General features: G+C 35.9%; 1 protein-coding gene across 1 annotated transcript in view; it reads right to left on the minus strand.

The window, feature by feature from the left end:
* The window catches only part of Kcnd2 (potassium voltage-gated channel subfamily D member 2), a 454,936-nt gene that overhangs the window by 15,375 nt on the left and 426,084 nt on the right, over positions 1-13,477 (minus strand). Inside the window, exon 2 of the mRNA XM_020162415.2 lies at positions 3,497-3,659. Coding sequence (XP_020018004.1) covers positions 3,497-3,659 — 163 coding nt within the window. The remainder of the gene's footprint in view (positions 1-3,496; positions 3,660-13,477) is intronic.

Raw genomic sequence — 13,477 nt, forward strand, 5'->3', positions numbered from 1 at the left:
CCTGATAAATTTAGGTTAGCCTTGTGAGTATACAGATGATCATGTGGTGTGATTCATACATTAAAACAAAGTAGGTTCCTTTCCTCAGGATATCAACTCTATGACCCATCATTTAATCAATTCAGCTTTGTTTTATCAAACACCATCTACTCAATAATAATTTGTTGAATGACTGGGTGAAGAAATAAACCTATTAAGACACAATTGTCAATAGTGGGGGAAGATGAGAGGTATCACAGTTAAAGCCTATATTCATCCATATGTCAGTGTTTGAGTAGGCTATCAAGGATGGATGAAAATTGTACAAAAGATATATTCCCTTTTAAAGAGTGTTAATAGGTAGAGAAAACAGAAAGAGTCCTTGCTAAGGGAATAGCCTAGAAGAAAGAAAGTATTCTTGATAATGATGATAATGAGAATTTTCTCAAATGCATAATGTATAGAGTTTCATTGGGGAGTTGGTAATGAGACTAAACACCAAAATTTTAATCTAGAAAACAGTTTTATAATATTACTTTAATTGGTCAACTTGAGTGATGTTTTTACTAAATTGACTGCTTGCTTGACCGAATTAGCTGATTATTTTTGCATAATTTTGATACTGGTCAAATCACCCAGGCTCAGATAAATGTAAGCTACCTTAGCTTAATGGTAGCTTAGTCTGTTTTTTTGCTTTTTTTTTTAAGTCTCCTAGGATGGAAAATAGGAAATATTCCTTGGTTTCTGTTTTGTCTTATGTCTATGTTTTATTTTAGAGGATTATGCTGGGTTTATTGGTCACAGACTATTTACTGGACATACTACATTAGGTTATTATATTTAGCTTTATTAAGCCGATTTTTCTAGCAGTCACATGTGAAATTCATCCTACTATGGCAAAAATTTAGAATATTGATGATATTTTAAAAACAAGCCAGGAGTGGTAGCAGTGAACAGATGCAATCCCAGCACTTGGGAGGCTGAGGCAGGAGGATCCAGAGTTTGAAGCCAGCCTGGCTACGGAGAGATTGTATCTAAAAAAAAAAAAAGTATTGTAAAGAATTTAGAAGACACTTTTCAGTTAGTGTACTTTTACAACATCAGGTGTTTATTTTAGCTTTTTAAATTTCTTTAGAGAAAAGGTTTCAAAATATTGTAAGATTTTTCTTTATTTTTGTTCATGTTTGCAAAAATGCAGACATTTTGAGATTATAAAAAATCAGATTTGTGCTTGTTACAGTTTTCATATAAGTAGTTTTTGGATTTCTAGAATGGAGATGGATAGATGGTAGGAATTGATCTTTTTGGAGGATATCTGTTATTTTAGACAATGTGTTCAGGTGCCCATAGAGGATTGTACTGTGGGGGCAGAACCATAGCTGTGGTACACAAAGGTCCCTGGGGGAGGGGCCTGAAATCCTTCCAGCTCTGCTTGCCTTCATGTGTGTCCTACATGAGATGGCAACTGCTCACAGAGTGTCTTTAGTTGTTTTTTTTTTTTTTTAACACTCCATGTTTATTGAATTATCAGTTCTCTACAGAAATGTTATCTGGAACATCTACTACTCCTATTACTAGTAGGTAAAATGTAAGTATTTGTTCAAAAATATTGGTGGTAGTGGTGTTCCATAAAGCAAGCAACTCCAAAGCTAAAAGAGTGATTCTTTTTTAAAGGAAGAGGATCTCTGGCAACAGACAAGATGAATTTTATTGAAAACAAGCAGTATGACCACACTGATCAACTTGAACATCGCAAAGTGTTATTTTAGGAGATTTTTATACTTTCCTAAACATGTTAACATTACTGAAAAGTGTATTTCAAATCCCTTCTAGAATTACCTAAAAGCCAGTCATGAACTGCACTCAAATTTCTTGTGATATTTATAGCTATTTGATATTACCCTGATTAGGTATCCACTTTAGAAATAGCTATGAATGGTTTTTGGATGTTTTACAAATTATATCTTTGCAGAATAAAGGCATAATGACAATGAAGAATACTGGAAACAAAGCACTGTAACTCCTGAGGAAACTGCAGAAAAGATTCCAAGGTTATTTCTAAGCACAAAGGGTCCTGCTGCTCAAGGTGACTATTTTGACAAAGAATGGGGAACATGAATGCACTAGCATTCAAGTCATTTTTCCTGAGAGACAACAGATTGTAGTGTTTTAATGTCTTATTAAAATCAGATTTCTAGATTTGATTTGTTTAGTTTCTGTACCTCAGGGGTCAACCTGGTTTCAACAGAAGAGACCTATTAAAGGTCACCAAAATGTGTCTCAGGTATTTTAATCAGTTGACATGGAAAGTAGGAGATACCCGATTCTTGTTAGCCAAGTTCTACCCACCAAATTATATTGGCTCTCAAACTTATTAGATATGTGATCTTAGAATTATTCAACTCCTGGCTACCTTAGGATTCCCTTCTTAAATGGGAAGAATATTGATAACTAATTCTTACAGATATTGTGAAGATTATATGATTTTTTTCCCTGCAAAACATTAGACCAATGCCTGATACATAATAGGTGATAGCAACACTAAATATTGTTAATATAATTAAGTGATTATATAGATTTATATACACTGGCATATAATCTTAATCTTTTGTTTTCTCCATTTTAAAGATGAGTCTGCACTGTGCTTATTATTAAAGAGATTAATTTATTTGTAAGAAATTCAGAGAAACAGGAAACTGCTGAATTAGAAAAAATAACTCATCTACAAATCAGGTATCTGCTAATTCCTGGGTCAGCTAAGCAAAATATCTGAGATGCATTTTGGAACCCTTTCTTATATTTTGTTAAAAACATTTTGAGGTGGGGGGTTAGGGAATAAACCTAGGGCCTTGTGCATGCTAGGCAAATACTCTACCTCTGAGCTACACCTCCAGCCTTTAGGGTCCTTTAATTGCCCTCTTTTATTAGAACCAGCTTGACCCCTGATGGACAGAGACTAAATGAATCAGATATAAAAAAATGATTTTAGGGTTGTGAATGTAGCTCAAGTGATATAGCACCTACCTAGCAAGTGGAAGACCCTGAGTTCAAAGCTCAGTACCACCAAAAATATATGATTTTAATAATATTTACCAAGAATCTGTCTTTGAATTACTGATGTTATTAGTGCTGTTCACCAATTACTTCTTACTTTCTGCCTCCGGCCTTACAGTAGATATTTCCCCGCCCACTTTTGAGATACACATGGCTATATGACTTGTTTTGTCTAATGCAATAGACATGACAGTGACTGGGCTACTTTCAGAGGGCTCTAGGAGGTGGTGAGGGATTCACTGTCTCCTTTAGCCCTGCTCCACTGACTGCAGAAACACACTGTCAAGTTGAAGTTTCCATCCGTAGGCCAGTATGAGAAATATCCCTTCTTTTACGCCAGTGAGATGTTAAGTTTCTTTTTAGTTTAGGACAATCTAGCATTCAACACCCAATAAGGAATTTCAACACTCAGCACAGGAAGCAGGAGCTGCTAAATCATAATCTCATGAAGTGGAACACATACCTTTTGTGCCCTTCGTTTGTCTGCTCGTTGGTTTTGGTGGTAGATCCGACTGAAGTTGGATACGATCACTGGAACAGGTAAAGCAATGACCAATACCCCACTTAGCGAGCAGATGGAACCAAAGATCTTCCCTGCTATAGTTTTTGGTACCATGTCACCATACCTGGTGAGAGAAAAAAAATATAGATATATATCATTTTAAGTTATAGAAAGATATTCTACCTATCACAAATAGTTTTTTGCATTAAGTCAATGACTTTTAGAAAGTTCTCTAGTTCTACTTCTTGGTAACAATATATATGGCTATAGACTTTAATATGCCAGAAATTATAAATATCTGAATACAAAAACTGCCTTTCAACCTTGTAGAAAATGATTCTAACATTTAGAAATCTCTTTGATTGGAAACTATTTTAAACCATATGATGTAATGATAACACTCTGATTTGTCCTTTATATAATGTAGCATAGTTCTTTCCTTTTATTTAATAGTCAGTGTTTCCATATTGAAATTTATAGTCTTGGTAACATACTTTTCTACTTAATTTTTTTCAACATTGTATTGGTCATGAAATTTAAGTAGAGAAAATAAGACATCACATTCCTTTCATCAGATATAATTACTTAAAAATAAAGCTTTTCAACATCCCCATTAACCTTCACTTTTGAAATCTAATGGCCATTTATTCATGATAACCTTACCCAATCTCTCATTTGTATTTGATTAGTTGACAATTCTCTCCTTGAAACATTTTTGTTCTTGGCTTCAGCATTAGGTTTTTTTTTTTTTTTTTGTCATCCTCTTACTTCATTGGCTGCTAGTTCTCCATCTTACGTCTTAGCTCCTTTTCTGATTTCTAAATCTTGGGATGATTTACATTTCAGTCTTGAGTCCTCTTATCATCTCCATATAAGCATTCTTCCTATGTGATTCCATCCAGTCTCATAGCTTTCAAGCTATGTGTAACTGATATCCTAATTTATACTGATAGCCCTGATGTCTCTCCTCAAAGCCAAACTCCTATCTTCAGTGGACTTGTCTGATTATTTCTACCCCTAGATACCTAGATGCTAATTAAACTTTAAGTTAGCTCAAAGGAACTCTTACTGACTTCTCTGCCACTGTTAAAACTGCTGCTCCACAGTTTGTCACTATATTTAAATGGAACCCCAAATCCCCCAGTTGCTTTTACCATAACTGAATGAGCCTCTCCCACCTTTGGTATCTGTATCTTAGCTCTGACCAAACCAAAGTGTAACACCATCTGGGTCTCTTTATCTAACCCCCATTTTACTACAGAAAACTAAGCCATTGCCATGTCTCATCAGAGCCATAGGTACAGAATTTTACTTGGCACCAGAGCTGTGTTTTGAAAAATGGAAATTAGATATAACTCTGTTTAAAGTCTCAAATGGACTTGAAAGTAGAATAAATCCAAACTCCTCACTTTTGGTTAAAATGGACTTCATCATTTAGTTCTTGCCTCTGCTTCACACCACCCTCCAGCATGCTCCCTGTCCTGAGTCATACTGGCCATCTAGCCTTCTGCTATGTGTGCAAGCTCCATGTCATCACTAATCAAGTGTCAAGTGTCTCCATCTCAAAAGTTATTTTCTAGCACCTTTTCCCTTCCCTAATCACTCTCTATTTCCTATTTGATTAACATCATTATTCTTATCCACACAAGATATTTTCTTATTTTCCATTCTCCATATACCTTAAAATAAACTTGACACAGCAGGAGCTGTTCTGCTTTGTATCACTAGCATAAAATAGGCTCTCACTATAAATTAGTTGAGTGAATACATTTTCTTTCCTTTACTGATTCAGAGTATGTCTGAGTTCATACCCAGAGAAGGGAGCAAGGAGGATGACTACATTATACATTGAAGGGTGGCCTAGAAAATTATCACTCTTAATGACATTGTTCTTGTGTTAACATGGAGATGGAAGTACAGAGGAATCAGCCAATGAAAGGCTGGTGAGAGTGACAGAAGGTACTACATTTGATGACCCCAACGGGAGCTCTGGTCCTTTCTTTAGAGGCCCTATTACACGTTCTTGTTGTTTGTGGGTGGTCAGCAGTTAAGATAATTCAGTATAACTTAAATTCTCACAAGATTTTGGCAACAGAATGACAGTACTGGATTAATTTATAGTAAAAAAAAATCCACAATAACCAAAGAATTCTGTGTCCATATGAAAGCTGCATCATAACTTAAAGACTATGTTAATGAGGAAAAAGTTAAAGCTATTTAGAAACACCAAACCAAACAAACCTTAGCAGGGAAGTGAAAAAAAAGCCTCAGAACATCCTTACTATAGAGATACGTCAGTGGGCATAGAAGCTCAACTCCTCTTTATACAATGCTGTGTGCTCATGAGCCAATTTCTATAGTAGCCACAGTTCACACCGAGTACCTGGTCGTATTTTATAAACATCTTCTTTCCCTTTGCATTGATTGTGCAGCAGACCCTAAAGAAAACCAACACACACACACACACACACACACGCACACACACACACACACACACACACACACACACACACACACCCCAGAGAGAAAGAGAGAGAGAGAGAATGAGAGAGAAGAGAGAGAGAATGAGAGAGAGAGAGAGAGAGCTGTAACAAAAAGGATTTTTCAATGCATACCAATTAAAATTTAGAAAGTGTTTCTCAAAAGGAAAAGTAAATAAAAGCTCAACTATTTGTTATGGACAAAAGAGAGAAGCACTGAATCCATGTAATTAAAGTAAGCCTTTATAAATACAAATATGCAAACTAAAGTAGTTAAATTAATCCATCATATATTTTTTTACTGTCCCTGAGAGATTTACTATTTTTTTTAAATTAGTGTTTCGTAACTACATTTGAATTCTAAGTGCACCCTGTCATAGAGCAGGCAAGCTCAGCATGCTTGGAACTATTACAGTAAATTAAAAGTCAGGAGATGATCCACGTTGCTCAAAGGCAGCAAATTCACAGTCTAGAATAATTCATAAGGAGAAATACACAACCAATACTTGGGGTGATTTAGCACCCACAGCTGTGCTAACATGAAACAAATGAAATTGTATCATTTAGCTGTACCATATTGTTTTTGCAATCCAAACTTTCTTCACAATCCAGAAAGTGTAGGTAAGCATTTGAGATGTCTGGACAATATTAAAATGATTGTGGTGGTAAGAGAAGGAAGGACAGAGTGTTCACTGTCAGGTTCATTTTCTCTCATTTTTTACTCTTGGGTAGAGAGACAGAGCTTTCCCAATTAGAATGCCTCCAAGGCTCTGCCCTTGTGAGTTAAGGCAGCAGAAGATGTGAAAAAGCATGGTTTATATCTGTTTTCTTTCCCTTTCGCTTTAGGAATGACTTGGAGAAATGGAAATAGGTAATTTTTATCTCCAAACTCATAATTGGGCATAGAATCAACTGGGGATGGGAAACAACTATAGAAGAAAAAGCAGCTGCTTTTCTTTGGTCAACAAAAGATTTTTAAACTAGTATTCAAATTCATAGCAAAAAGGAAAAACAGCATTATATGTCTCAGGAATTACAATTCTCTGAAACTCAGCGTAGGAAAAGTTTAGGACAGAAAGCTTTATGATGAAAAGTGACACTTTTTGTGGCTAAACGAGCATTTAAACTTTTAAATATTCTCTAAATACTATTATCTCTTAATGATTATTTCTATTCTAGGCAATTTAGTTACCTGTTGATACTTTATTCTTTCTATTCCATAAACACACCTCATTTTCCCTGATTCTGTTTTCTTAAGTTTATGCCAAGCCAAGCAATATCATATATCCCATTTTTCCTGTGTTTCTTTTCAGAAATTAATGTGATGCCTTTTATTCCTCAAAAATCCATTTCTCAAAAGATCGTATAGATGTGTTGTTTATCTTCATGCAGATTGTTTTTATATATTTTATAAAATTCATCAAAAGGCTAAAAAGAGCCTAGAAGATGAAAGAAGATAAATATGGACTTCTTACAAAAATAGAAGTAAACAAGGAGAAGATAATAGCAACTCAAGAGTTTAACATTCTAGAGAGACTTGAATTTTGTTCATTGAAAGGTAGCTTTCCTCCCTATGTCTATGGAGGAAAGAAGAAGAAACTGCCTCTTCTAAGTTCCCCCTCTTCCTCTTACATTCACTATGCTAGTAGAGCTACATAGTTTCTTTCTGCTCATTTCCACCCTAGACAACTGGGAGTTAACTGCTCCTTTTTTTCCTCACATTGGTTAGAAAGATACAAGATGGAAATGTCAGTCACAAAAAGATGTCAATTCTAAATATTCAGTGCTCAAATATACTTAAAATGACATCACTTGTTGTATGTTGAAGATCATATTGTGTGAAGGAACAATTAAGTCACAGAAGATATCCAATATTTGGTTATTGAAAAGTCCAGTCTAAACTATCGTCCAAAAGTTTCACGCAAGGTCCTTAAATACCAAAGTATGTTCTCAACTTACTCAATGCCAAAAAAGTGTTACAGAATCGTCAATTCATGCCAACAACTTGTATTTATCTATTTGTATCTCTTTCTCCTGCACACACACTCTATCCCTCTATACATCTTACCCAATTATCAAGTAACATTGAAATAGGTTAGAAATTATGCTGAGCTTTTAAGCACAACATATTACAAAACAATTTTTATTTTGTTTATTCAGTTTCCCTACTTGGCATTTCTCCAGAAATCATATGGCTAGAGAGTGCAGCCATCCTTAGATCTTAAACAGAGCATTATTTCCTGGAACTTTACTGCACAGACTGTGAACTCAATACTGTTATAGTTCTACTTTTGTTCAAGTAGTTTCTATTTTTTTCTGTTCTTTCCCTTGAAGAGTTTAAATGTAGGTTCATCTGACAAAGGAGAAATGTTATGTAAGGTAAGTTTCCTCAGCTAAGGCATGACTGCGAAACTATTTCCCATCTGAGAGAGAATAAAAATTATGGATTTTATAAACGATCATGAAAGTAGAAGAGACCTTTATACAACAGGAAGAAAATACTCATGTGAAAATAAACACTGATGCTTTCAATCTTTCCTTTTCTCTTTTTCTCATTCTACTATTAAAAGTCATAAATTGCCAGGCATGAGGAATGGAATGATTGGATCTTCTGCAGGTGTACAGAAGTCTAGAGAATCCTGTATATTGTGAGGTACAGGTTTTAGGTCCATAAATACTGTATCTCAACCACTGCAATAGTTAAAATAAAACAATGTCATAAGGGACACAAATCAGTACTTGGAGTTGTATTTGAAAAATAGATAAACTTAAAAAAGTTAGAAGGTCATCAGGAATGGCAGTGAATGTCTGTAATCAGCAGGAAGACCACGAGTCTGAGTCTAGCACAGGACACACGGTGAGCTCCAGGCCAGCCTGGGCTACATCATGAGATGAGACCCTGTCTCAAAGCAAACAAACAAACACAAAAAAGCTAGATGAAAGTAAGCGATATGTATTGTATCTTGGAAACAGCTATTAGCTGGTTGTGTGTTATTTTTATATGTGTACTTTATTGATTTTATGTTTGAATTTTCTCTTTGACCTGTGTGTTAATCCACCTGAGAAACTATTTCTTCTGACCTGGAAGCTGGATCACTTCTTAACTAACAAATCTACCCCTTAGGGTCTCAGTAGCCATGTTATTCATGGATTTTCTGCCATCAGCTTGGTATTCTAAGAGGACCACAGTTTGATGGATAATTTTCATAGTAGCAGCAATGTTGTAAATAGCAAATGACTTTTTTAAAATGTTGCTATATAACACCTGCTTGTGGTACAGAACTTGTTTGCCAGAGGGGCCCTAGTATTACTTCCATAGTAGATTTCTCTTCAACATTTAAAAAAAATCAATGTTTGACTAAAAAGCTACCTAAAAAACTGCTCTTGCCTAAAGAATCAATTATTACACTATCCTGGCTCTGCTGGATAGCATGAGAAGTTTTAAAATAAGCTCATATGTATTCTTATTTAAAGTATTCTGTGTTGTCTCCCATTGCAGTCAAATTATGAGCTCTTAGCACTTTAAAGATGTATCTTCAATAAAATTTTATAATGTTTTCAATATGAGCAATTGTAGCATCTATTAAATGGAAGGAGAAGCCTGAGGCCTCCTTTCCCTAATTAGAGGTTTTAGTTGAAGTCAATGAACTTTTAAAGAATTCATAGGTAAAATTCAGCTGGATCATATAATTCCATGATACTTTGTGTTTCTACATGCATTGTCCTGAAAAGAGTTTTTTCTTTTCTCTTTCATTTTTTAAAATTTCTGGGAATCAAACCCAGAGCCTCACACATGCTAGGCAAGTGTCTACCATTGACTTACATCTAAAGAGTTTTTAAAAATTAAATTATTAATTTTGATTAAATTATTACTATAATATCTTTATTAAATTATCAGAAGTGTTATAGATCTTTTCAAATCATATTTTAAACATAATTTTAATGGTTAATGTCACTTACTGTCAATACAAAGAGTGAACTCAATTGTACAAAGGAAATGCAGGAAATGCTGTAAAAATACCAGCATTATTTTACAACTGCAGAATTGCCAACTGACCACTAGGTGGCACAAAAACCTAAATGAAAGTTTGGAAACAAACCAGGTCTTTTCTGGTTTACACAAGCTAAGAGAGAGAAAAGTATTTCCAAAAAATTGCCTGTCTGATTCCTTATCTTTGCATACACACATTCAACATTTAGGATATATTTTTGGCTTCTCATTCCTCAGGAAATAGTTGAACAGTACCAAATTCTACCAATTTCATAGATTACCTAATTTCAAGGTGTTTGCAAAAGGATCAAAAATAATTGTGACACCATTTTTATGTTTCTTTTACAAAGATAAATAATTTTCTATAATGTGAGATGTCACTGAAGCACAATTTTAAACAAGAGGTCTTTAACTGGGATGCTTAGTGTGAAAATTTAGGGAAATTAAAAGAAGTGCTTTGTGTATAGAAAGGAGGAAAAACAAGGAAAGGACTAAGATGCTTTTTATACATCTAATCAGCATTTATACACTAAGCCCTCACATTCAATTTCACTGGGCTGATGGACTATGTTCCAGTGGTTTGTATCTTTAAAAAAAACCCAAATTCTTTTCTATCTTCTATTTTTCTACTTGCTTTTCATTTATTAGATTAAATGAAGGTTTTAATAACAATAAAATATTTATCACCTAAATAAGTGTCATTGTTAGGAGAATTTACTTGAATAATGTTTTCATATTTTCAAAGTGACTTCCCATCTTTTTTTAAAGTTATTAAAATATACCTACCGTTGATTTTCTGTGAAACACACATTAAAAGCAAACGAAGAAGCCAAAATACATTTAGGGACTGGTTTCAATAGCTGTTGGACCACTGGAAATATTTTTCTCTGCTCTGGGTTCCTAGTCTTTGTGGTTTGAAATCCTCTTTTCATTGGTACATACCTTTGAGTTTGATTATGTCATTCTCTTGCATAAAATCCCTCCTTGTGTGTCCATCAACTCCAGGAAAAAGCTCAGGCTTCTTAGTATGATATCACAGATTTTCCTGACTTGGCCACCTCATTTCCCTTCACTGCTTATACACATATATCCTACATTCTAACTGGAACAAGTAACCTTCTACTGCTGGAACATACCAAGTCCTTCCATTCCTCCATGCCTTTGTAATACTGTTCTCTCTAGAATAATCCTCTTTGTACTTCCACTGTACAAAACCTTTGGATAAACTCCAATTGATATGGATAATACTCAAACATCAATTATCATTTGAAGAATTTCTTGCCTGTTTTATCTCTATCCAGTAAGATTATCCTTTCTTCTTTTTCTGTCTCCAATGCTGCTTGCAACTAATAAAATGCAATTAGTTTTTTTATGAGTCTATTTTCTCTCCCTACACCATGAGGTCTATTAGGTCAAGGATCATGTCACCATTATAAACTCAAGTTTAGCACAGACCTTGTCCAGTGCTGAGCAAATAGTTGGAATTCAGTAAATGTTTATAGCTTAAATAAATCCTTCAAGGAAAGGTCTGACAGTAAACGATAAATAGAGGAAGGAGTGGGGGAGATACTTGTCTATTGCTCTTTCCTCTTAACCAGATTTCCTATTTTATCCCAAGACCCATTTCTCTCAATTCCTCTCTGGATACTTAGATGAAATGGCCAGTACAACTTGGTTTTGTACTGTTAGTGCATCTTGCTCTTTATACGCAGTGGATAGGCTCATTTTTTACTAGATGATCTTAAGCGAAGACAGTGTGAAAAGACCTCACACCTTTCCAGTTTCTTTTTGTTTTCCATTGTTGCATACTTAACAAACATGAAGACAACCATCGTTTTGAAATATAAACCACTCCAAATGTGACAGATTTTGTAATCTCGAATGTCCAACCATTTGAATGAATATGGACTTATACTGAGAAAGTCACATATTATCCTGGAAAATGGCTGACTTTTTCTTATTCCTCTATTCTTCCAGGTGCTGCTAATCTTAGATATTGACCCCTAGCAATCCTCTGCAAATTCTATTGTGTAGTCTCATTCTTAACAGGGTCCACTCTGCTTTTATTTTGGAAGAATATTAGAGGAAGTATGCTTGTGAGTCATTAAAAGAAAATTGATCCATCAAGCAAACCAAGGTCCTTTGGCTTTGAACTGATGGCACCAGCTTTCAGGGGATGCATGTTTAGTTTTGCATCAAAATGGGCTTCATTCTCAGCACTGCCCATGACTGCCATGGCTGCTGTCACACTGGGGCTTCCTTTAGTTACCTAGTACTCTGCTCTTGTTTACTTCTCTTCCTTTTCTGTGAAAGGTAAATTCCCACTCCACTCCCCATCCTCCCCCCCATCCCCACTCATGCCTGGTTCCAGTCACTGCTGCTTCCCCACAGGGGAAGCACCAGGATTTTGCTCTTGTTCCATTCATAAATCTGTCTTCTGATAACCAGCTCCCTCTCACATGTTGACACCATTGAAACTATTCACTGTGTCCAGTGCAGTCATAGACTTTTCAGCGCCTTTGTGCTGGAAGAAGGAGGAGCTGGTCCCCAGATAAAGCCCTTAGAGGAGAAAGTCAGACAGGAAGCTTAAAAACGAGAAGTAGAGCTGTTTACTGTGAATGTTTTCATTTTTTCTCACCTGAATTTGCACAGTCTAAAATCTGTTAGGCCTCATGACACCTTCAAGTTGTCACCAAGTATTTGCCTACTTTATTGTCAACTGTACTTTTTGAATTACTATGGATTATCCAGTAATACCTAACACATTTCTTATTTCCAATTCTGTCCAGCAAGGCCTGATAATTTTTCTGCCTATTGTCAGCTTCTTAAGTCTTACAGAAAAGAATGCACAAAATTCTACTGCCTGTGAGACTTGGCTCTCTATTGGGGCAGAGAATTAAGGGTGCTTTTGGCAGCAAGAGTGTCTGACTGAGATGATGGTATTACAAACACAAGTTGCACCCCTTCCAACACATCTGACCTGCCACACTATGCCGATGGCCTTCATCTCTCTGTTACATGCCGGTGTCGAGGGTCCTTGCCTTCACAGGCCAGAAAAGTGGCTCGTGAGGCAGCTGAATGATGAACCAAAGCTGGTATATAAAGTGGGATTTATTAGAGAGAAAGGAAAGGCTACAGTTAGGGAACTGCAGCCAAGCTCGGAAGCCTGTGGCTCACTGCTCAGGTGAAGGCTGGGGTTTTTATGGACGTTTTAACTCTGGGTTTGGTGGATTTTTCTCATTGGCCATGGATTTGCGGGCTTTCTCAGGTGAACTGGTTTGGATTGCACCTTTACTGGGGGAAGGGAACAATCTTGAGAGCATTTCGCTCATCAGCCCTGTGGCAGATCTGTATCTCTCCTTTAGGATGCAGGAATGCATCTCCTCAGGAAGTAGGAATGATATTGCCTTCCACGGGGGGTGGGATACTCACTCATCTGCCTTAGGTCTCCAGACCCAACAACTCCAGCAA

The sequence above is a fragment of the Castor canadensis genome, chromosome 2 (assembly GCF_047511655.1).
Source record: "Castor canadensis chromosome 2, mCasCan1.hap1v2, whole genome shotgun sequence".
Taxonomy (NCBI): Eukaryota; Metazoa; Chordata; class Mammalia; order Rodentia; family Castoridae; genus Castor; species Castor canadensis.